A 25,306-nucleotide genomic window follows, 5' to 3' on the forward strand; every position below is an offset into this window, starting at 1 on the left:
ATGTGGTCGTCTGTCTGGCGTAACCGAACGCATGATTAGTTTTCGATTTTCGATTTTTTCTGAAGGAGTTTTTTTTTTGCAAAGCGCCTTTACAGTTATGGAATTTCAATAATTTGCTGTATGAATTTTAATTTACAGGGAACATGGGAATTTATATTTTTCAGGATGTACAGGCTTCCTTGAACCCAAAAAAAAACCTGTATACAACGATATTCTCCATTTAACTCTCTCACAAACAAATTTCTGTAGCTTCGTTTAATTACTTCCGATGGCAAATGAGTACCGTGATTTTTTTTTAATTCGAATACTTTGTGCACAAGACAGAACTATTAGACCGAAGGATGAGATAACAATGTTGTCCTAATAAAAAAGCACCATGAAATACAAAAGCAAAAAAAAATGGTAAAGAAAATCAGGTAATAAAGTACAGCCGTGTCCAGTTCATTACGCTTTTGATGAGGCATAACGCATGCTAATCGATCAGACCAACGAAGAAACTGGTGTCCTTTACTGCCGGGCTCTCCGGTGAAGATAAAAACTAGGAATGGGGCAAACGAGAATGAGAAAAAAATCTCAAGGAAAATATTATAAAAGCGCCCGTGATTATAGAAAAAAAAGGACCTTACTGGTGACCGTAGTAGAAGCAGAGGACAGAAGAGAAAAAACACAGACAACGCCAAACAACCAAACCATAAGCATAACGAACTTGTCGAAGAAGTTCGCCTTTTCCGGTCGTTTTCGAAGCCTTCCGAGTTTTCAACGTGCGGGAGGGAGTTTCGGGTCCAGTTTGGCCATCCGGTGCTAGGCGTTTCTTTCCCCATTTCCCTCACCCCCATACACACACAATCTGCCCGCTGCTTCAATGACCTGTTTGTCCCCTTTGCTGTTATTTATCTACGGACATAAATTATCATGAAAGACGAGTCGAATGATTGCGGTGGCCGGCAATAAAGTTAGGAAACAAATTAAGGAACGAAGTTCCCCGAAAGGTCCCCGGGATGCGCGCCTGTGTGACAAATATATCGGCTCTCGAAAGAGCCAGTAGGCTATAAAAACTATCTTCAGGACTGGTTAAGGGTGGGCAGCAAAAAAGAAAAAAAAGAAAACATAATGAAAAAAGTGACTAGCCCAACGGTACAGACACAAGTCACACCGGTTCGTTTTCCCACACCCGTCAGTCCCACGAAACTGATGATGCATTGCGGAGACACAGTATTTCGGGGTTTAAAGGTCTCAACAATGACGTCAACCGGGTTGGCTTTGTGGGGTTTGAGGGTCGCGAAACAAGTGGCCCGAGTCCCAAACCCACTCGACTCGAAGATAGTTAAGTTTTGAAGGTTTTCCGGTTTCCGGTGGCAAAGACAGGACGTGGCGTGAGTGAGGAAAGCTAAAAGCTTTACTGGGCGCACAAAGTTTGGAAGCAGAAAATTGTATTTGAATTGCAGATAAAAGCGTCGAGTGCATCTGGAGTGGTAGGTTGAGCCACGGCCCCAGATGGTGATGAACGTGACACCCGCCACGGCTGCACCATGGTTATGATGTGCATTTGCATGTGCGGCGGACGGGTTGTGTGTGTGTGCATTGAAGCAGTTAGGGTGCTAATGCATAGCGCTCGGAAGAGCCTGGAAGGAATTTTCGTTTGTATGCTTAATTCGGGTGAAGATTATATTAGTCATTAGTATTAGGCAAATGAATGTTTGCCGTTTGCGCATGTAGTGATGGGGGTGGTGATAAGATTATCAGAATTTTAGGATCTATGTAAATAGCGAATTTAGTCATTGCTATGAATAGAATATATTGGCTATGTGAGTTGATTTATGTTGCAAAGTTTACATTTTAGGTATCAAAAGAATTTAAGTGTGCTAAAAGCTTATCAAATTAATTTGGTATGCTAATTCCGTACATTTATTTGATTTGTTTTTAGATGCCTACAAATTTGGTGAAAAAATTTCTAGTTGTGAAACAAGATCTGATATATGTATTGCGATTCCGTTTACAAACGTCCAATATTTAAAAAAATAAGAAAATGGCCCACGTAGGGCCATTTTCGAAGCATTTTAATAATGATAATTTATTTGAGTTGCATCTCATTTAGAACTATTATCGAACATTCAGCAATGTTTCACACCTTGGGACGTATGCTTAAAGGCATTTAAAATATATTTTATAGTGCTAAATCCTTCCAAATAACACTTGAGAAAATAATAGCAATTTCCGAAAGTCGTAGCTATTCCATGATTATACACTATATGGTTTACATTCGTTCTCGTTCTTTACTGACTGGAAATTGATAGTTTACCTAATCTAGATGTAAACCAGAACTGTTACCACTTTGTTCTCGAGACATGTCATTAATTTTTTCAACCCTTCTGTCTGTCGTTCTGCCACGTTCCCATCCTTAACGCCCCGTCAGTACTCTTACAAAAGCTTGTCTTTGTTAGCCTTTCGGTGTTCATTTGTCATGCAGCTCATGTTGCTCTACCCGAAACAGCATGCTGCGGATCGATGCATTCCTACCCGTTCGAAAACAGACAATTGGCAGTACCATCACACGTGTGCGATGTGCAGTTAGGAATGTTTTACTGCTTTACTCGTTGTCATCTCTCTCTCTCTCTCTATCAGCGCACTCGCGAATTCTTCCATGCTTTGTTTGCATTTCGAAGGGGCAGACAATCGACAACCGAACACTAACGACTTTGTGGCAGATGATCCTTTTTTTTCTTCGTTTCGCTCGCAGCATTTTCTTGATGCAATGGCACAAAGCAAGGAGAGATTAGATTTGGCGTTCAAAGACAAGCAGAAAAAAGCGTTCGACAATCGACATCCGAGCACGAGTGTCACGAGTAATAGCACTGCTTATGCTTTCTGTTTCGTCTTCAGCTTGCCTCCTCATTTTTGCACTTTTGCTTGGCGGGCTCGTTAGCGGATGTTCTGATGGGCGCGATGTTATGCGATACCGTGCACATTGTTATCGGAGAGGCGCGAGGACAATTGGGGGGGGGGGATGGGAGGAGGGAATGATACCCGCGCGATAAAGATACCATTATCTTCCTATCAGATATCATAAATAATTCAGCACGGTTTTTTCTCTCCCTCTCCCCAGTTGGTAGAAAGCAAAGGACGACGGCGTTCGATTGTAATATCAATTTGTTTCGTTTGTGGAAGTGTGCTTTTGTTGCTGCTTTATTGCTGCTTTGGTGTGTGCTGGTCGGTGGTGGTTTTATTTTTGGCACGATCCCTGCGATTTTTGCTCCCACAAGCATACACAAACACACACATACACACAATGGTGTTTGGCTATTATTTTTGTTTCAAAGGCCAAAACCAGGTGGTGGAAAGTTTGTATTAGCGGAAGCAGGGGGCCGTTGGTCTTCCATTTTCCCATGGCAATTGATTGTGATGGAAACAGTGCTTTGGCGTATTAATCTCTCGCTGTGGTGATGATGATGATGGTGGTGGTGGTGTGTGTTTGTGCTTGGGAAAAAAGGAGAAAAGTTGGACAGATTTGTTTGCATTTCATAATCGAAAATCTCGTCCAATATGAACTATGAGTCAGAGCGAGTGCAGAGCAGAGAAGCAGAGAAGCAGATGGAGGAGCAACGAAAAGCATAATTGATTGTACGCTTTGAGCTCGGATGTCGTATTTATTTAGAGGGTTTATTTTTCGGGAGGTTTGGGAAATTATTTCAGATTAGCTTATTGGGTTGCTGTCGATCGCAGTCTACAAATTAAAACCGAATGACGTTATTGGGGTTGTGCTTCATTAGTGTATGGAAACATGTCTATTTTCCAGTTTAATATTTTGCACATAAATATTACTGATGTAATGTAATTTTAGAAACAAGTGATTTGACAAATTTTCTCCCACCAAAAAAGCCACATCGACGCTTGCGATTATAAATAAATGAGACAGAATAGAAAATACGCTTCTCTCGCATTGTACTTCCCGTCGGCAAAACCCCCGGAATGCACCAGAATCAGATAACTGAAAGGCATAATCGTGGAATCTGTACCTTTTCCTTTCAAAATACTACCGACCAACCGGGAAGCAACGAAACGCAAATAAAAATGTTGCCTTTGGCGCCTTCTGAGAAGTGTAACGCGCCGAACGGAAAGGAATTTGAATGCGCACAAGGGCGCACCAGTGTGTATATTTTCCTTCCGGCGATTACGCAATTCACTCGAAAGCGTCCGCTGCCGGGGAGCGAAAAAGAAAGGCTGGCAACCGGATTTTCTTTTGAAAAATCCCCCGCAAACCATTACGGCGCAAAGAACCATCAGACTCCTGCCCGCCCGCCCGATTGTTATCTAAACCGACGGTTCAGCGCATAAGCAGCGCAAGCACTGCTCGGATCGGGACCGTCTTTTGCTGGTAAAATCTGCGGAAAAGTAAACTTCCACCCATCCACGCGCCACCCGTCGGACGGTCGGATTTTGTTGCAAATGTCAATTTTCTCATGCCGGGCAACAAAAGTGTGGTCCAGCCAGCTTTCTGATAACCCCTTTTTTGAACGAAAATTCCAGCATGTCCAGCATGATACTGTCGTTTAGCTGGTTAGAGAAAGAGAAGGAGTAGAAAGGCTCCTAAATTCTTCCCCAACACAGTACTGCCTTGGCGGCGGGTAGTGTGATTTTGCCATTTCAACAGAGTCCTATGGAAAACGGGCGATAAAAACATAAATATGCTGACGCATCCGAGAAGAGCGACAGGGGTGGTAGAAAGGAAGAGAGGGTGGGCAGGCCGACCGAATGCGCTAACTACCCGCCACATCCTGGGTCGGTTCGATTTTCGAGCTTATCGAGCTTTCAGGCGGTCGAGCTTTTTCACCCCCAAAACCAATCATCTCATCGACATCTCTCCAATGCACAGTGGAATAGAACTGCCTGGGAGAAAAGTAGCAAAATCAGTTTTGCATTTTTAGAATCAGTATTTATAGTTTTTTTTCACATAAATTACAGTCTCACACGATGAAAAGTGTATTGTACACATTTTTGATAAATTATTGCATTTAAAGTTTTATTACAAAAAAGTTACCTCTTCTATTTGTTGATGAGTTGTGACCGTTTTGTAATAAAAAGTGAGTTTCAAGTTTAACGTACAGAACTACGGATTCAATCGAAATATAGCCATAAAGTACTAGGCGTCTCCATTATGAATCCTTTCGCTGATATTTTGATTATTAAATTGAAAGGTACAATAACCAGCAAAAATTATCGTGTTAGAGAATTGTGTGACAAAATACCAGGATCAAGTACCAAAAAGCATAACGTAAATTTTGCCTTTCGATTTTTGCCTCAATGCCCACTATGCAAAACGGTACAGGCATTTTCAACATGCGAAATTATGTGCTACAGTCATGCAAAAAAAAAAAAACACGCCCTGCAGCATTACTCCATTAGCTGATGTGGCTTTTGAATAACGGTGAGAGCGTGTGAGCAAGCGAGAGAGTGGAAAGCAGTTCCGTAAAAAAAACCTTGTGAAATGGAATTTTCAACATTAATTATCACATTTGTTTGACACCGGGAACTTGGACACGACGGGTCTTGCCAAACGTGTCCCGAAGTGTGCTACCCCGATAGCCGAACACTATCGATTAGTGTTCGAACCACTCGGTTCAAACCAGCCTGCTACCGGCCAGCTGTCTACCTCCGTGAAAATGGTTGTATGTGATCGTTTATTGGATTTTGCTGTGGTCGTGCTTTTGAATCCCAGAGCCAGAGGTGGCTAGAGCAATAAGGAGAGCCTAGCGACGTAGAAAATGATTACACATGCACAAAAACCGAATGCACACCGGAACATGACATGAATCACTTCGCCTTTCCGGTCGATGGAGAATTATGGTGGATCGGGCCCTGATAAGCTACTTTCTGCCAAGCCGTGGCCGGGCAAAAAGGGGTACGCACAGGCTCGTGTAATCGTGTTATTTCCAATTCCAAGCTGGGCTTCGAAAAAGGTACCCTTCCAGGGTGGTAGGGTACGATCAGAAGACCATCAGAAGGAGCAACGTCGCTGTCCAAAGCCGACCACCCGATGGATGGTTACTGACTAACAAGCTTTAACGATGTCGTAGAACGTTGCCAGCTGGAACAGGTACAGGTGGAAGAAGGGACGTTGCGTATGTGTCCTTTGCAAATCACATCGGTTAAATGAGATACGGAATGTGATGCGGCCTCGGCGTGAAACCCCTCAATAGGACACACTGTGTCCTCAAAGCTGTGTGTTTGTGGATTGAGTCATTTAATTAAAATTATGTAGCCTGTCAGATGAGGCAACCAAGCAGCAGCGTGTATGTGTAAAACCATCACTCTCGCACACAGACACACAACGGAGCGTACAGAGTTTCGAGAAGCTACATAGAATCTCAACCCCACCCCACGATCTCTGGACGTGGACCGGTATCTGTGTATGTGCGTTGCGGTCCTTCATCCTTCAATTAATTTCTGGTCTTGCCGTTTGCCGCTTCACACCCGTGTGTGCTTTACAGACGTGCACGTGCATGCAATTAAACACACTACTCGAGTACTCGGCCGTACGCCATAAACGCGTCACCAAATAGAAGATCAAGTAATCGGTAGCAGAAGCAGCACCAAAGCACTCGCTTGTGCCGTTTGGTTGGCATCTATATGGCGAATCGTTAACTCACTTGACGTCGGGCTGATTCCACACCCACACACACACTCATTGCAGTTTAATTTCGGTACCTTGCTCAACTGATTTTACTACCCGTAGGGTCAGACCGTAAGTAGTTTCCGTACAATGAATAAAAAGTTACTCTATAGTGTGTAGCGGCAGGCACCAATCCCTCGCTTATATCCCTCTGATCCTCTGGTAGGACCTTCGTATCGACTACCACCACCCAAAAAAGAGACATCAAATCGTGCAGATAAACGTGAGGCAACAAATTGTCAAACAATTCCCCAAGCCCGGGAGTAAGATTGCTTTCCAACCAGCAAAGCGGAAAATAAGTCAGAAAATTTCGTCCCACTGGAGGGTTGAAATTTCTTTTTTGTTTGTTAAAGTAGAAGTTACCCATTTACAAGTTTTCGCGCGAGCGTGTGTGTGTGTGTGTGTGTGTGTGTGTGTGTGTGTGTGTGTGTGTGTGTGTGTGTGTGTGTGTGTGTGTGTGTGTGTGTGTGTGTGTGTGTGTGTGTGTGTGTGTGTGTGTGTGTGTGTGTGTGTGTGTGTGTGTGTGTGTGTGTGTGTGTGTGTGTGTGTGTGTGTGTGTGTGTGTGTGTGTGTGTGTGTGTGTGTGTGTGTGTGTGTGTGTGTGTGTGTGTGTGTGTGTGTGTGTGTGTGTGTGTGTGTGTGTGTGTGTGTGTGTGTGTGTGTGTGTGTGTGTGTGTGTGTGTGTGTGTTCTCGCAGTTTCGTCTCACAGTGAGTAATTGGGCGGTTTTTTTGCAATTGATTCAGTTGTCTGCTCACAAGCAAAAATGAAAGAAGAAGAGTTGGGTGGGAAATGTAAAACATGTTCCCTGTTTTCCCGTTGGAAGCGTGAGGAAAACGGGTGATAGAAGTAGGAGGCAGGTTTTTGCAAAGTATTTCACCTGATGGCGCCCAACTCCGGAAAGTGCTACAGGCTGTTAGCAATTTTGCATCAGCAGCAGCAGCAGCTGAATGTTGTTGATGTTGGTGCATTGGCATTCGGTATTTCCGTGTGCAAATTTGCATCTCACCGGTTTACGTTGGTTGGCTGGCTGGTTGGAGAAGCCAGCTGGCGCAAACGCATTCAGTGAAACCAAGGGAAGCTGTTATTATTTTGTACCGGTTTGTGCAGCACTGCACACTGTATTTGCACTTCCCCGGAAGGATTATGTTTACAAATGCATAAACATGTGTTTGAGGTGCGGGAAAAAGGGGGTACGGAGAGGGGATCGGAAATTGGGGAACGATCAAAGAGAGTTTTGGATGGTTTTGCCGGTGTGCGAAATGGAAAGCCACCTTTTTCCCGAGAAGTCGAATGAAATTGATATCGGTGGTTGCGGTATCGATTGCAGCAGGTAGAGACCGAGGTGTACGGAGAATTTTATGAGTGTCATGTTTTGTGGAGCTGGCACTTTCCTGGAAGCTCTCGCACTGTGCGTTCCCGTCAGTACCGTTTCCAGGATGTTTGTTCGTTACGCAAATGAGTTGTGGTAGGTACACAGTGGAAAAGTTGATCATTTCATTGCGAGTTCGATTGAAGTTGTTTTATGTTGTGTTATAATGAGTTATGTGCTGTTACAGGATATTTTATTGACACTTTGTGCTGTTGAAATTGTGTAGCCTACATTGATGACTCATTTGGTATCAAAAGAGTGCTTGGAAAGAGAAGTTCCATGAATCAATGAATTTTGCTGAGTAGTGCGAAATTGAGATATGTGTTGACTAATTGTAGTTCGTTTAAAGATTGTTATGAGTTTGAGCTTGCTTCTCCTTATCTTTTCAGATGAATGGTCCAATGATTTTATGGGCTAGGTCATGTGGTTGGGTAATTGTGTCATAACCATTTAATAGGAGCCTTGAGACTGTATTTCAATGTCCGAGGTACACACATGCAAACATTTTTGACAGTCCATGCTGGATAAATGTCCAATATTATTTGAGGGCTTACCAGTCATATGATGAACTGCTAGCACACTTTAACGAATCTCAACAACATCGTTGTGACAGGTCTTTTGATCCAAAGCTTCCAACACAGCCCAAAGCTCCAACTTACTTGAAATCCGTTGAAGAAGATTTTGCTATAATTTTGGAATAGAAAATAGAAGAAAATGCATTTGAAGATAGTGGTGTTCATCATCCCTATACCCCAGGATCTGTATTGGTTTGCAGTAGATGGCTATTTAACGAACGGCTCAGGATCACACATGATCCTTGTTAGCAATCAAATGTTGAGGATATAGGAGGATGAGGATGAGGATGTAACTGTACTTGTGGTATGATGTCTGTATGCGTGCATTTCTGTATTAAAAACAAAAAAGTCATTCCTTCATGTAGATCACTCCGGCTATACTTTTAAACCGGGGAATTAGCGTTACGCCATACTCTTCGGTATTTGCCATTTGATGACAATAATTTGGCTGAATTTTTTTTCGTAAGAACAGCCTGCCCATATTGCTTGACTAATGAATGCCACGTATTGCGGTTAGCCAGTCCTCACACCACTACGGGGGGACGGTCCGGATGGGATTTGAACCCCGGTCCTGCCGTTTGGAGACCAGCGCCGATGTCGCCTATACCACCGAGCCGACCCAATTTTGCTGACGTTTATTAGAGGTAAAAATTGGCACTTTATTATCATTTACCACATAATCTATTTACTGTTATTTCTTAGTACTGTTTTATTACTGTTTTCATTACTGTACTCTCGTCTTATTACTGTTATTTCGAATGATAATGAAAAATACTCTTCCTTGTAATATTACGCGCTCTCGCTCAAGAAGCGTCCCGAATCATAAATAATCCAACATTGGAAACGAAATTGTCCTCCAGGGGCCTACCACGGCACACAGACACACCATTATCAACCGCCATCGCAACTTTTCCATCTGGTTGAGGGTTGCTCTCCAGCATACAGTACACACACCGATGGAGGTTATAATAATTTTACTCACATTCAAAACAGCATTTTGCAACCTTGCCTCCTTCTTACCTCGCTCCTCCATACTTTACATCCGACGATCTGAATAAAATTCCCCCTTTTGCTAGCAAAAGTACAAGCAGCGCGCTCGGTTCGCATCAGCAAGTTCATTATAGTTCTGTAAATGATTTATTCTGGTATTTCGTTCCTTTAGCGTTCTTGGTTTAACAGCACTGAGAACTTGTTGTCCCTTGCCGGCTTCTGAATGGTATGTTGTATTTTTGCATCCTATTTTAATTCTTTCATGTCAAGGGAAGGGAAGGCCGGTGGAGAATGGGAAACGAGTGGAAAAATGAAATTTCTTTCAAGAATGGACTGTAGTAGTGGTAGTAGCAGCAAGGACAGCGAGCATGTATGTACAGCCTTGACGTGAGCATATGATGTTGATGAAGGCTGGAAGATGAGTACTGCACGAGTCGGTAGCAATGGGTGATGCCGGGGATCATATTCAAACATATACACATTTAGCCATACAGAACCGGCGACGGGTGATCCCGGGTGAGAGCAGCAAAAACAGAGCAGACAAAGTAGTGGCGGAGATGGAGTGAAATTGCTTTGAAGCTGTGTTGGTTGGTCGGTGTGCCCGCTTTCAAATTTTCCTTTCTGGTTGGCCTAGTTACCATATCATCATCTCCTGGTTCGTGCATCTCCACCAACCCCATGTTATCCTGTTTGGGATGGGGTTCGCTTTTTTGGGGCCAAAACCATCGGCAGAACTCTGATTGTTCTGGAAAATGATGATTCCTTTGCAAGCGCTGTTCTGATTTCATCACTACCCTGAAAAGAAAAACACACGAGAGAGAGAGAGAGAGAGAGAGAGAGAGATAGAGAGAGTTCTTTCTTTTTGCGTTTTCGTTTAAAACTTAGTCACAGTGCGGCGCCCGGAGGTTGCGGAAGTATGGCTTCCTGGGCCAGAACCACTCCCACCTACTATTGCCACTTTCTCTAAGACTGGATAACGCGGGTCACTGCATGCATCGGTGTGTATGTTGCCGGATATTCTGTGCTTAAATGATCGAAAGAACCGTCCGCTCATCCACTTTTGGGACTTTCTTTGGAAAGGAGCACACCCTGAGAATGGGAAAATGGGAAGAAATACGTGCAGTGCCGGATGCCTTTGTTGTTGTTCGCCGTTCTTTTCACTTTGACCGAGCGGCAACCGAGCGTAACCTCGGTCGGGCGCATCGCCGGCATCGACAATCATAAGCTGCTAGCAGTGGCGAGAAAACCAAAAACTTCTCATCCCACTCAAAGTTCGCTGAAAAACAGCCCTTCTTTTCATACTCTTTTTAGCAGCGAAACGAACTTTGAGAAATCTTAACCAGAAAGAACGGTGAAAGGAAAAAAAACACACGTGCCAACACGAAAACTTCTCATCCTTTGCTGCTTGTCCGTGTGATGAACGGACGTGGAAAAATCGACGAATATGTGCTTGGGGTTGTTTCTGGTGTTCTTTGATAGTAAAATACCCACCAATAGTTGCCGGTAAAATCGCGCCAGGGATTTTGAGGTTGGAGCAGGTTTTTCCTTTCTTTGGACGCGAAACATGACGCTACAAGGTAGAAACACTTCGTGGCTTTCGTTGAAGCTTAACCCTGTGTGTCTTGTTGGCTAAAGATTTCTTGTAGTACTGGACTTGTTTTTTTGTTATTAATATTTTGTTTCGATTTTCGTGATAAGAAAGCGAACTTGCGGTTTCAAGCGAGTAATTTTTTTTTTGCCACCACTCGAAACCATACAAATTAAGGCTCTCCTGTGCCACGTGGAGTTTTATTTCCGTTTCGAGCAATATTGGAGGATATTTGTAACGAGGCTCCAAGTACTACCAGACGTACCAGCAGGAAGCAGAAGACGAAGTGACTTTACCATAGTCCCCGGCTCCGAAAGCTCGTGTGTGGTGGTTGTGGGAAGGAAAGTTTTAACGGTTTGTGCTACATTACACGCCGGTTCGTTGTGCACCACGGGCGGTGAATCTTGCCTGTTCCGTTTTTCTGCCAACAGCCTGTAAATGGTGGCGGTTTTCTTCGTCTTATTGCTTCGCTCCCCAGCAGCAGGCAGAAGTAAAAGTGGCAGCAGCCACATACACAACAAAAAAATCCAGCCACATTGGCAACTTTGTGATTGCACTTTGGCTAAGCACCCCGAGGGTTGGCTGGTTTTGGGGTTGCTTGGGAAGACTTGCCTTGGTTATGGTTTCCGTTCGCTTTTGGCGGTGGCGTCGCCGTCTTCGCGCGCCCACGTGGTTTTACGAGCGCTTAACTCAAGGATCAATTTTGGGCTCATAATTTCTTCAATTACGCGCCCACTGCTACAGTGCCCGGGTGCTTCGCGCGAAACGGCAATAACCGGCTGCTGACGGCGTTATTTTGCCGAGCGCGCTGGTCTTGTGTCCTGTGTGTGTCCACGGGAATGGATTTGCTTTCCGCGGCAAGGATAATACTTTTCATGTATGAAATTTCTTCTAGCGGAATTAGTGAGAAAATAAGAAAGAGAGAGACAGAGAAGGAGAACAGTTCGCCTTTGGTTTATTTCTTTCTCTAACTGTGCATGTTTACGTCCTTTTCTTGCCTTTTTTCGCTTATTTATGTTTGCCAGTTTTTTCCTCTTTTTTCCACCCCCTTGGTAAACGTTGGCGCCATTTTGCCTTACCGTCGCTAGGTGGCTCTGCTCTTCTTACAGCGGTGTGTGTGTGTTGAAGTTTAGTAAAAGCATTTTGGATGCGTTAATTGCGTCTAATGCCCTTCCCTGTAGTTAAATCTCTTCGTATTGTGTTTGTGTGTTTTTGCTTGAGTTTGTGTACGCGGGAATGTGTTTGTAATTAAGTTTGATAAACGACACCAACGGTGCCGGAACTAATGGGGATCCCCGTGATTGTAGCCTATCTTGTGGCCGAATGTCGGCAAAAGGTTAAAGGATGTGGGAGATGAGATAAGGTCTTTGCCGAGGAGGTTTGTGCATAAATCTCGACCAATGTACGCATCGGGGTAATAGTGCGGTGGAATGCGCGCCGGGAGAGGTGTTAAAGACAAAGAATAAGTGAGGGGACACATAAAGCACGCACAGCGGGTATTATCTTGTGCTTGAAGGCAGGAAGAATAGTTTCGTTCAGGGAGTTTGGCAGATCTGTCTTCCTCTGTTTGAGTTAGAGCTGGCACGCAAAATTACACTTATTTATGATGCCCGTAATGGGGGTTTGGACGATAAAATGTTTGGATAAACATTGGATTATCTCCGAAAAGTATTGAAATGATATAAAGATTAATAATTTATCCATAAAATACGCTGTTTCAACAGCCACACTACAGTGCTCATGTATGTATGGACACGTAAGCTTTTATTTTATATTATTTCAAAATTAATTCTGATTCAGTACTTCCATTTGGTTGCGAAAAATGCACACACTAACCGGTTCCGCTCTACGGCTACCAATTACGGAATGCAATTTGATCGTTTCATTAAGGACAGAGCTCTTGCACTGGTCTGCGTCGTCCATTATCGATCGCGGCGGTTTTGAACGAATCTAATTTATAATTTCAAAGAACCTATTTAATTTTGCAAACGCAAGCGCAAAAAGGTAAGGAGGAGAAGGAGGAGGAGGGAGGGGGGGGGTAATAAATTTTCCAGTACCGTGTTACCTTCCGGGAAGTGCATCGGATGCATCTGATGGGTTGTGAGAGTTGCGGTACGGGTATTACGCTAGATAGTTTGATAATTATGATGGAAATCAGTCTTGCCTCGGGTTTGTTGGTCGGTTCTAGTACGGTTGGTGGTTCGTAAATAACCTAGGGACCGCAAATTGATTGGCAAACCAATTGGCCGTGTGATGACATTCGAGTCCGGCTGGTGCAATTTTGCTTACAAGTGAAATGATTTTGCATAATGCATTTTCAATTTTTGCTTGATTAGATAATATTTGTGGTTGGTCAAGTGTTTTGGTAAAATCTTTATGTAACGCTTGAAGGAATATTGTGAGCGGTAAAATATTTACCTTTCCATCTGTTTTTATAACGCCTGAAAGTATGCAATTGAATTTTAAAATGCCATATAATCTTAAACATACTGTCTAAGCTGAATACTAGAAATAAATTGCTTGGAAAACTCAAACTTGTTAAACCTAGGAATATCACAACAACACACCACAAATCAATATTGTGTGGCTGTTAGGCTGGTAGATGCCACAATGGTTTAACTCAAAGGGCTTGTGTCCTACAAATTATTGATTATGTTTCCACACGAGAACAGCTATTACAGCTCTATCGCTGCCGTGCAACAAGTAAGCTAAGATGCAATCGATTAGCCAATGTTCGGCACAAATTATGTGATTCGCATAATCAAACACCTTAAATCAGTGATTCATGTATAAAAAGAGAGATTTTTCCCGAGAAACAGGCCGTTTATAGAAGGCTCTCGTAAGGTAATTTAATTTTACAATTTAAATATTAAATTACGTATCATGATGCCAAAAACCTATGCAATCTGCATAACAAAATTAGCTTCTTGAGCGGCAACGCTTCTAGTACCGCTGGAAAGTTTAAAAAAAAGTTGTTATCTTGCTAAATATCCTTTATTACACTCACCCGACACCTCATCCTCAGCCAGCCTTCTCGGGTTTCGATTGGGGCCGAAAATTTCTCGATTATTTGTGGAAGATAAATTGTCCCTGCACAGCACAGCAAAGGGCTTAAACTCGGCACAATGCACCTAATATGTGTCACGAAAGTTTCTTGCATTTTCCATTTTTTTTTCTCCTCCTCTGCTGTTGTTCGGACAGGTGGACTCGGTTCTCCTTGAAGCAGCTCCAACATGTATGTTGGAGTGTTCGGAAAAGGGAAAGTATGAATTCCATAAATATTCACACTTTTGATGCTGCACATACTCCAACATCCATTCTTCCCCATGTGCGGGAAGGGTGCTTGTCATTGGACGTATAGCTGCTGCTGAACCATTCGTTCCGACACTCTCTCGCGCTTGTTGGTTGATAGCTGGAACGTCTTGAACGATGCAAGCTGAGTTGGATATCATCCTCTTCGTTTGGGGTTTAATGTCATTTTGCGGTTGAGGCGAATATGTATCTCACGTACATACATACACACATACATACTGGTGCCGGATTGTTGGAGTCGTGCCACTTGTGAGCCGGAAGCCTTCCCCCTCCCCCTTCTCCTTCCTTTCCGCTGGCCATCTCAAGCAACCGGATGAAGCGATTCTTCTTGGGTCTTCTCGGCCAGGGGTCGCTCATTCGCTATTTCGCAAGCAATTACCTACTTTGAAACTTCTTTATTGGCAATGTTTAGACAGCGGACGGAAGTTCATGGAAGCGTTCGCCACTGCTGTGCTTTGCATTTAGATTTTATTTTGTCCCTCCCCCCCGCGTACTCCGATGCTTTTTCATGCCTCACAGGCTGTTATCTGCGCACAGGACCACACCACAGAAGCGCAAAAACACCGGGGGCCAACACTATAAACCGATTTGACCTTACCGAGTGCTTCATTTGTGCCTTCCCCTTGGTCATCATCCTCTAGTTCTCTTCTCCCCCACCCATCTCTCCCCACCACTTGCTGCTTGGTTCACCGGTATTGCTCGATATACTGTGAAAAGATTTAATTTACGTCAGCAAGCTTCCGCTTAGCCTTAGTGGTACACGCCGATGCTTTCTCTCTCTCTCTCTAGAGTGCCGGGAAAGTGTGTCCGTGATGGGTCGGGGTGCTGTGTGTGTTTTTTTTGCACATCGAACAGCACACTAAGAGCGAGCGACTTTTATACATAAATCAATATTCAACCCCTCACACAAAATGACACTTCCAGAGCGAACGCCGGTTTGTGTTGGCTGAAACCGTTCGAAATTGAAATGAATCGATCCGGCTACGCTCTACCACACCGTCACCGGTAAGGTTTTTTTTTCCGGTGGCTGTATGTAGGGTCGTATTTGTTTTCTCTCGTTCTCTCTCGCCTGTTGGTTCCATTTCCGCCGGCGTGCGCGATAAACTGTATCCGCGGAAACACACGAACCCCGGTGCCGGATGGATCTGTCCTTTTGCGCGTTTTATATGCGAGCGAGCGAACCATAAATTGTGCCCTGAACCAGACCAGGAGAGTGCATTTTTATTTATTTGAATATCACATTTTTGCGAACGAGATTCGTTCGTTTCCGCGTTGGATGAATTTTATCTTCGTTTTTTTGTTAATTCAATCACAACACGAACAAGCACGGTCAACCGGTACGGTGCGCTGCTGTGGCTGCCATTTTCCATTAGTGGTTTAATTTTACACTGTCCGGGTGGGTACGACTGCGAAACGCGGGATGACACCAACCGGAAGGATTAATACGTTAACTCATGGCTTGAATGCCTTGAGTCTCGGTGTATGTGTGCACTCGATTATTGAACGACCGAAATCCAGTAACTGACAGTCATCGTGCAGTGCAGGAGAAGGAAAAAAAGGCAAAGACAGCTAAGGATAAATTAATGTCGCTTTTTTAAAGGGCGAAAAAACCTCGAGTAATCATTTTTCTTTCCTGATTCCCTTCTATTTTTTTTACGTATTATGTAAGTTTGTGAGAACTTTTTTTTTGTGGGGGGGAAAAAGGGTGAACAATTTCAAACACCAGCACACAAAGAACCAAACTTTTCTTTTGCTAAAATCTATCGAATCTGTCTTGTGTTCAGCGTGTTGTTGCAAAACACAAACGGAGCACGAACCGGTCAAATCTTCGATGATATTTCCTCTGATTTTTTTCCCCTATTTTTCCTTACATTTTCCCACTCACCGATAGGATGTATACTACAAGTAGGTGGAAAAACATTCCAAACTATCCAGCCATTTTCTTATCGGAAATTGTGCACGATTTATTGTAGTCAGGGAAGTTTAACTCTCCTACCGAAGGATCAGCAAGGGAAATGAATATGCTTGGAGATGCAGTTTTTTCCACCTTTTTTTTCGTAGCACAAATGTGCAGCAAACAAAGTTTCTCGAGTGGAACGGATCAGGAGTATGTTTTTGTGTGTATGTACTTCCTCTGCTGGGTGTTAGTATTTATGTGAGTTGATCCCTTGTTTTGTAGTTACATGAATGCGAGCATTCTGTTTAGTGTGAGGTGATTGTAACTTAAGTTTTGTAATGGAATCAGTTCAATCCTGAGAGATTTCTTTGTTGAAATTACCATGTTTGTTATTTCGTTTTATGCATGTTTGAAAAGGTTTCAAAATTCATATAAAAATAAACCTTTCTTCACAACTAAAACTGTTTTAAAAGGCCTCCAATCTCATTCAATATTAGCTCAATTTTGTATAAAATTTTCTTTCTTTGCTTTTCGTGTGAGTTCACGGCATAATCGAAAGAATAAAAACTTAATCTTCTATCAGCATGCATTTTCTTCTGCACACTACACTAGGGCAGCATCCCAGCACATAAAGCAGCATTATAAAAGGGAACAATTTATGGAATATCACGCGGGATAATGCTAGTGCTGCCCTTCCCCAAACGCTGGCTAATAATTAATCATTTTGGCTGTGTTCGGTTCCGCTTCGGTACGTTCCGTAGCGGAAAAGGAGCTTTTACACTTGGCGTGAGTGCCATTTCAATTGGCAACTAGCAGCGAATACCCCCGGTTGGATGATGGGATATTTTGCACAAAGTGGAATAAATTGAACCATCGAACGGAGTTGAAAAGAAGAAAAAAAAAACGCTGGAGTTGGAGTGGTGAAAGAGTGATCTTTTTCTGTTTTTTGAAAAGCAAAACGAGAAAAAAGGGGAACACATTTTCCCATCGAAGGTGCCACTTGAACGCGGGAGAGAGAGAGAGAGAGAGCGAGAAAATGAGGTTGGGACGAATTCTAACGACGATTTATGTCATCCATCGATTACATAAAATCGTTTTCAATTCATCCAATGATTTCCATTCGTAATGCGCCCGTGTGACTGTGGTGATGGTGGTTCGTTTCGATGCTGTTTGTGCCTTTTTTGTATTTTTCGTTAAGCTCCACTCAAACTTACGGGCCGAATTCAATTTATCCTTCGCCGGATCGTCCTGTTACGGAAAGGGAGAGGGAGAAAACAAAAAAACGAAAAACGACCAGCGAAAAATCATAGATTACAGCATTATGGAAGGTTTCAAATTTATTGAAAAGAATGTGCTACTTTACGAGTGTGTGTATTGGGCACCACTGTTTCTTTCGTTTACGCTACACGCCAAGAAAGAAAATGGCACACAAAGTTGCTCAGCCAGTGCTGCTCATTATTTTGCACTCGCAAACAAATTTGACGCATTTATTTCATGATCAACACTTCGGGCCCACATTGGAACGAATCCAGCGTTCGATTTGGGGTGGAGGTTAGATGATTTTTCATGCATCATAGTTATATATATTTTAGTTGGGGCATGGTGTGGGGGGAGGGGGGGAGGGGGGGGGGGAGAACACGGGAGCAAATGTATATGTACGCCAATAATGCTTTTGAAAATGGTACACGGAAATGGTGGATGCTTTGGTGTGAGTTATAAATCATTTCCGTTGGTACGGTGGATGAAAAATGGCGCAGCTCCACTGAAGACGAAGAGGGTCGTTTTTCGTTCGTTTGTCCGGAGCCAGCTGCATCCTAATCGGACGAGTGGGAAGAGAATTTTTAGCACGGGTGATTGAGTTTTCTTGGTAGTTCGAAGGCGTGGAAGTGATTGAACGTTTGGGTTTGTTAGTTTGTATAGATTTGTTGCTAGCACAAATAAAGCTTTATTCCGGTGGATAGAGTGTTATTTTTCATATCAGTTTTACTTGTATTATTCATTTTTTTAGAGGCTTTGAGTTTCTAAAACTACATTCGTCTATTTATTCTTATTCGTCGGAATTGTAAGATTAAAGAAGATTGGAAAAAGATGTAAAAAGATTATCATAAACAATCTAAGCTAAGGAAATATATATATGTAAAATCCCTCAATAAATATATCCTTTTGAAGTTATCGCGTTCGAGCTTATCAAGATAAATTGTGTCTCTCTTGTGAGTAAATGGAGACGCCTGGTTGATATTATTGAGTGTTGATAGCCATGGAAATTTTACATTTGAGATTCTTTTGTACAAAAAACGTTCCCAGTATCCTGTTCAATTATTATAACAATCATGGAAACATAGAAAAATCATCTTTTAAGAAATTTCATCTTTTAAGAAACCAAAAACATAAAAAAAATAAATAAAACTTTTTGATTTGAAATGGAGGCCCCGCCTGGTTATTATCAGATATTAAGATCTGTATTTGAAGTAACTTAGCAATTTCAAAAGATGTTTGAACCTTTTTCTTGTTTGAACAAGGTTTTTAGTTATTGAATGTTTGAATTTATCTTCTTGAAAAGAATATATTTCTTCTCAGCGCCTATTTGTATTTACATTAAAGTAAAAGAGTATATCTTTGTTCATTTTTGTTATTATAAATACAAAAACCTTTTTATCGTATCTTTAACACATTTCACAAGCAACGCCCTGTTTACCGGGAACTAAATACATAATTCTTCTAATTTAATTAAAAACCCAAAACCTTTCACTTTTATACACGTTTTTCCTTTGCGTAGACACCCCCGACTCACACAGCCCGTTGCTTCAGCTTGAGCAATTTTTACGCTCGAACACATAAATTAATGCACAACCGTAGTTGATTCGTGTATCTGGTTACTTCTGTGGAAACATCAACGGTATGCTATAAAATGCTACCTCACAGAAGCGATCCATCCCGAGCTCTACCATTAACCGATCCCGGGGCTAGCTTATTAATATTTGACTACCGGTGTAAGAGCATCATTCAGCCCAATTTCTCTTCCCACCTTTTGCCCATGGGTGCTTTCCTACGGGTGCTAGTATTGAAACGATCGTGTACATCACACCATTTTTCGGAAAAGCTCTTTTCAATTAGCTGTTTCGTGTTTTGTACGATTTTTGTTGTTGGTGCTTTTCTTGTTGTCACGGTGAAACGGTTGGAAAAACTCGTCCCTGGGTGGTTTGTTGCCATTTTTTTTCTCCCTACGATCGTTTTCATCACCACCTCGACGCTTACCATGGAGCAACAATGGGCGTTTGGCGGAAGGTATCTTACTGGCGAAAAATATTAACTGACGCAAAAGCTTACTTTCTATCGCTCGAGCGCATTCTTTCTTCATCTTCGTCCCATAATTTTGTAACCGATGTTCGTTAATTTCGTGCTTCAGAGTTTTCGGTTCGGTGCTCGGTTTTACAAAACACCTGAGCTCTACCGCTTTTACACCAACGAGCGGGTGATGAACTTCTCTTCCCCTTTTCAAAGACAAAAACAAAAAATACGAGAAGCGCGAACAGTGTAAGAAAGTAATCTTCCGTTTAACGGATGGGCAGCAGAAGATACACCGGTGCCGGGTGTATCGAGCACGGTAGTGTTTTTATGTGCGTCCGGACTTTTTAAATGTTTATGTTATTATAGAAAAGCGTTCGTTAAAGACCCTCCGAGAAGAGCGAGAAGTTTCAATAAATTATGGCAAATTCGGGCTGGGGAGAAAACAGAAACACACAGAAAAGAAATGAAACTCCATTTGAAACGAGGGAATAAAAAATAGCAACTTTTCGCACTGTAAAAACTGGGAACAAAGTTACGCAACGGCACGATGGAGAGTTTGAAAAATTATCTTTGTGTGTTTTTTTGTTGTTTAAACACTAAACATGAGCCCCTCTGCTTTCGTAAGCGACGAAAAGAAGCGATTCCATCTACTACTGTCTAAGTTTTTCGCTCAAGATTTTTGCTTGAGACGCCCCCAGGGTAGGAAAAAGAAACATTTTTGTTCTGCAACCTTAAACCCCTCGAAACAGTGTCTGTGTTGTTTGAGGAAAAAAAGGCAACCAGACCAACTGGGAACGGAACCATTTGTCCAGATTTTTCCAACATTCTTTATCTTTTTTTTTAAATCGACAAACAGTAATCAAGACTTTCCCTGCATCGAATCAGTTACCACAATGTTAGGTGGGAAATTACCCTACGTGGCACGTATGCACGTGCGTGTGAGTTCCGTGATGTTGGGCGTAATTTTTGGGGCCAGGTGAAAACGTGTTTTTCCCCCTGTATATCATGCATTTATCGTTTGTGCAGTGCGCTATCATCAGCAGCAAATATAGAAAGCTTCCGCTTTAAGGTTAGACAGGTGAAGGCAGCATGAGAAAAGGGGAGGAGATGATTCACCTTTTCAACTCCCACCCGAGTTTGTGCGGGTGGGTCCCATCCCCCGTCCCCTGGAGGGACACAACTCTAAGCTTTTGGTGAAATATTAATGCAATCGCTGTTGGACGCTTTTAGAGAAACATTAATATTTTACCCTTGTCCCTCGTGTCTCTGCTGTACGCTTTTTGGGCGGTGGGTTGAGCGGGAGAAGAAAAAGGAAAGGTAAGAGGAAGACGGAGAGGCGTACAAGAGCAAAGTATGGGATCGTATGGTGAGGACGTTTTCCCTGGAACAGCAGTAGATTGGAGTTTACAATTTAATACGCATCACTACACTTCAAAGCGAACTTCCGGCTGTTTGTGGGGAAAGAGGGGAGGGGGAAGGGGGGTAAAATTGGTTTGCGAGAGGACGGTGTGTGAGTGTATACTCAGTGTTCTCGGTGTTCATTGAAGCCTAGTACACCAGGTAGCACATCAAGTTTTGGGATCAGTTTTCATTCTGCAAAACGGAAAAGGAAGCGTGGACGTGGACAGGAATGAATTTCAATGGAATGCTTAATTTGAATGTTGAGCGTTCGTCTGGCTTTTCACCTCAAGCTCCAACGATAGATAAAGTGTACCTGTTCCCTGGGCGGCGCTTTGAACACCCGCATAGTCGATTGTCAACGGCTGTCATCGAGCGTGATGGCGTTGTTGAGCGTTGATTGAAGTTAGTAATTTTCCCCCAAAACTATGCGCTCGGACTACGCCGTGATGGTTTTGATCGAACGATGAGGCACATTTTATCTCGATCGTACTTGATCATGCATTCTTTAGTCGAAGAAACGAACGCCCTAGCATTGGTTACCGGTTACTGGAACTGTCCTGGTGCAAATGGAGGCGGGAGCTGGCTAGTGGCTAACGAAAGTCCTTTTTTTTGCTCTGTAACTGATTACAAATTTCATTACGAATCAAAGCAGACGGCTTGTCAACGGCAGTACACAAGAAGGACCAACGATCGACGATTGAATCATAACATCACAAATCAAATCAAACGATCCGTCTCTCTCTCTCTCTCGCTAGCTTCCAACTCAATTGCGCGTTGAGTCCGTTCGGAATTGGTTAGAGTTATGATTTGATGAACGCCCAGATGTCGAGCAACCCAGGATGGTGGGTAAATTATATCCTTCTGTCCCATCGTCATCAACCAAGGATAAGCGATTGAATGTGGAGAATAGTAATGCTTTCAGATGGTGCCTTCAATACCTTCTGCATTAAATGTAGCGATTAGGTTCGGGCGCTCGTGCCGAGGAATTCAATTATCGTTAATTGCGCACTATTCCGGGACATCTCGCTTGCTAGGAAGCGGCTTGGAGCGTTGAACATGTGTATGTGTTGTGTTTTCCTTTTTTTTTGCGAGTGTTGGGAAGGTGTTAATTTGATTTCAAAATCACGCGTCGATTTGTTTGCATTGTGTTGATAATGCAAATGCACCTGGTAATTGGTGTTTTAGTGTTGGTCTTGATTGATGCCTAGTGGGCAACAGTTGAAGTAGAAGTGAAGTGGAACTTTCCCCTGAGGGTAGAGCAGCGAAACTCAAATGCATCGAATGAAACGTATCATTATTTTATTTTCTATTTATCTCTATTTTTCAATCTGGGTGCAGCATTTTTATGCCCTTTGATTCGTGTTTTTGTTTGCAAATGCAACTGACATTTAGTGTTTGTCGCAATTGAAGGCTAGTGCAAGCAACAATTAAACATTCTCTATCCTTGAAGTATAGACTTGTTCAATGTTAATGTTCAACAAATGAAACATAGGAGGAATTTAATTATTTGATTCATGTTCAGACATTATAAGCGCTTGGAAGGCACTAATCAAGTGATTTTTTGTTCTACTGACGCAAAAACAGACTTGTTAATATTGATATCGATTGTTAATAGTGACAATAATTGAACAATTAACTTTTTAAAAAATAGTTTCTGTGATGAATAGTAACAAACTTATCTTCTTTTAAAACGCCTAGAACAACATTTTCATTTCCTTTCAGTCACATTATCGTTTAAGCGCCTAAAAGGTATGCAATACGCTAATCATTTCTTCTTTGCTTTCAAAACCGATCGTTCCTTTCGCTATTGTGATAGGGAATTGCAACTGGTGCTGCACAGGAGGCAACAATATCAACCTAACCGGACCGGAATATTTAATCAGCATCAAAGTATTCAATTTCCATCATACAATGAGCAGCTCCCCGGAGTCTGCGGTAGCTGGCAGTTGGCTCTTTGTGCTGGGACTGGGGCAGTTTAATTTTCTCATCCTCCTATAGCCAAAATTTGCCCGCGTACTCTCTATTTGTGTGTATGTGTGTGTGTGAGGGTCGAAGTGTACGAAAACCAATTACACGGTGCGCATTCTTTGGGCAACCGGAGCGCCAATGAACTTTTGCGATGTAATAATTTGTTGCAACAAAGCCTTTAGACGAAGCTGCAGGTTTGTAGGGCCATCCCTGTGTTGGCTAGCTGATGAAAAAGGTTCATCTCTTTCTCTCTCTCTCTCTCTCTCTCTCTCTCTCTCTCACTCTTCTGCCAACCAATCCAATCAAACAACCTCGCCTCCTGCGGTGATCCTGTAAGGTTGTATGCAAATGTGTATGCACTGCAGGATACCCCGATTCGGACGGGTACATGGATGAGCACACGGAACCCTGCAGTGCGGTGGAAAGTTCACCGAAATGAACTTTCTGGCTCGTTCTGTTTTCTTTTTACGATATTCCGTTCACGGTATGTTGCGCGTTGCGGTTTTGCAGCGAGGAAGAAAAGTGGTAGCGAAGATAAACGGTGTGCGGTGGTGCAAGTTTTCATGGCTGGAACGTGAATGGAAAGCGTAGTTTGCGTCGTTACAGCGCTAGTTCGGGCGGGTCGAATAGATAGAGAATCGAACGGATGAACGGTACCATGACCATCATGATGGTAATCTTCATGGTTTAGATCCTGCGTCAGTCTCGATACTTCTGTGCCGTGTGCTCCTTGCAGTAGATAGAAATTGAGAGCGTCCGAAGCGGACAAAGAGCCTCTGCTCAGCAAATAAATATTGCTCACCTTCGTACGAGGTGAATAGATCTGTTTTGGTAGTTGAGTTTAGGTAAGCAAAGCATGATTGGGAAACCATTTTATTTGCTTTCATCCTTGTGGCCAACAATGCACAACTGTCTAGAATGAAAGGCTTGTAAGTGACTCAAGGCTTTACAAAGCGCCATGAACTAGATTTGTTAATATCCGTTCCTCCCAATATCTCATCCAGTCACCTGAACACATCGTCGATAATAGTTAAACATGAGTTTTTCTGCCAATCCATTAGGCGCCCTTTCGCTGGTGCTGCATTCATTAGCCATGTTTGGCCGTGGTTCAAATAAAACACCCCCGTTTTCATGCCCCTTTCTTCTCTTCTCCTTACAGCTCCATTCCCACTAACAGATGACATCGAAATTCAGGCCACACCGGGCCACACCATGTCCTGCGTGTCGGTGCTGGTAGCACGGAACAATCTCTCTACCCCGGCCGGACTACCGGTGGCAATAGTGGGCGATCTGTTCGAACGTCAGCAGGACATCGATGATGACCGGCTGTGGCTTGATGCTGGCAGTGAGGACCCTGGCGCTCAACGGTTCCATCGCGCGCGTATTGCCAATCTGGCCGATTGGATCATACCGGGACACGGTGGACTGTTCCGTGTGGATGCAACGATACGCGACAAGTTAAAACATCAGTCAGCGGCAGCATCCAGCGGCGGCCCAGTGGAAAGTGTTATGTAACGGTAGCTTGCGGTAAATTGATTGAAGTGACAGGCAAAAGAAAAATTGTAGAATTGAATCAATTATTGGAATGGAATCGAAACAAAATGGAAGCGGGTGTGATGTTCCCAGTTACAATTATTCTGTTTCGTGTGCGTTGATAATATTATTCCAATTATTGTTGAACACCATTTTACTTGCTTGATTGTAAGCTGAATTACCACTGCAAAGGGCATTTTAAAACGCCGCTAGCGTATGTGCTTTTCATTTGTTCCCTGTTAAAAGAGATTAAAAGGAAGCAGCTTTTAAAGTATACAATATGTGGAAGTAAAATCAACACGCACGCCATGCGAATGCAAACAAAACATATTAATATAAGTGAACTATTAAATATGATTATTATCCGTGTATCTGGAAACAAAAGCAAAAATGAAACAAAGATTGCTATATTCATTGTGCATTACAGAATTATCGATTGTTCGTTCATAGTGTTGTTCATGTTTATGGCAAAGCAAAAACACAAAAAAAACCGCAAACGCTTAGCAAAGCGTAAAAGCGAAGCAAAACACACGCAAATTAATTCTGCCATATTAAATGGATTGATGCTGATGATGTGTTAACAAAATATTTAACAAACAAAATGCAAAATGTTACTCTAATTGTTAGTGCAGTGTTGATTGTTGTTTGTATCGAAAGCAAATGTGTTATTTTTCCTGCTTTTCCGTTTTTGTTTCTCTCACAATCGTTATGAAGAA

General features: G+C 42.8%; 1 protein-coding gene across 1 annotated transcript in view; it reads left to right on the forward strand.

The window, feature by feature from the left end:
* LOC126565326 (metallo-beta-lactamase domain-containing protein 1) overlaps window positions 1–24,572 on the forward strand; it is a 55,471-nt gene extending 30,899 nt beyond the window's left edge. The window contains exon 3 of the mRNA XM_050222498.1: window positions 24,217–24,572. Within this exon, the coding sequence (XP_050078455.1) occupies window positions 24,217–24,572 (356 nt within the window). The remainder of the gene's footprint in view (window positions 1–24,216) is intronic.
* Window positions 24,573–25,306: the final 734 nt, after the last annotated feature.

The sequence above is a fragment of the Anopheles maculipalpis genome, chromosome 3RL (genome assembly GCF_943734695.1).
Source record: "Anopheles maculipalpis chromosome 3RL, idAnoMacuDA_375_x, whole genome shotgun sequence".
NCBI classification, from domain to species: domain Eukaryota; kingdom Metazoa; phylum Arthropoda; class Insecta; order Diptera; family Culicidae; genus Anopheles; species Anopheles maculipalpis.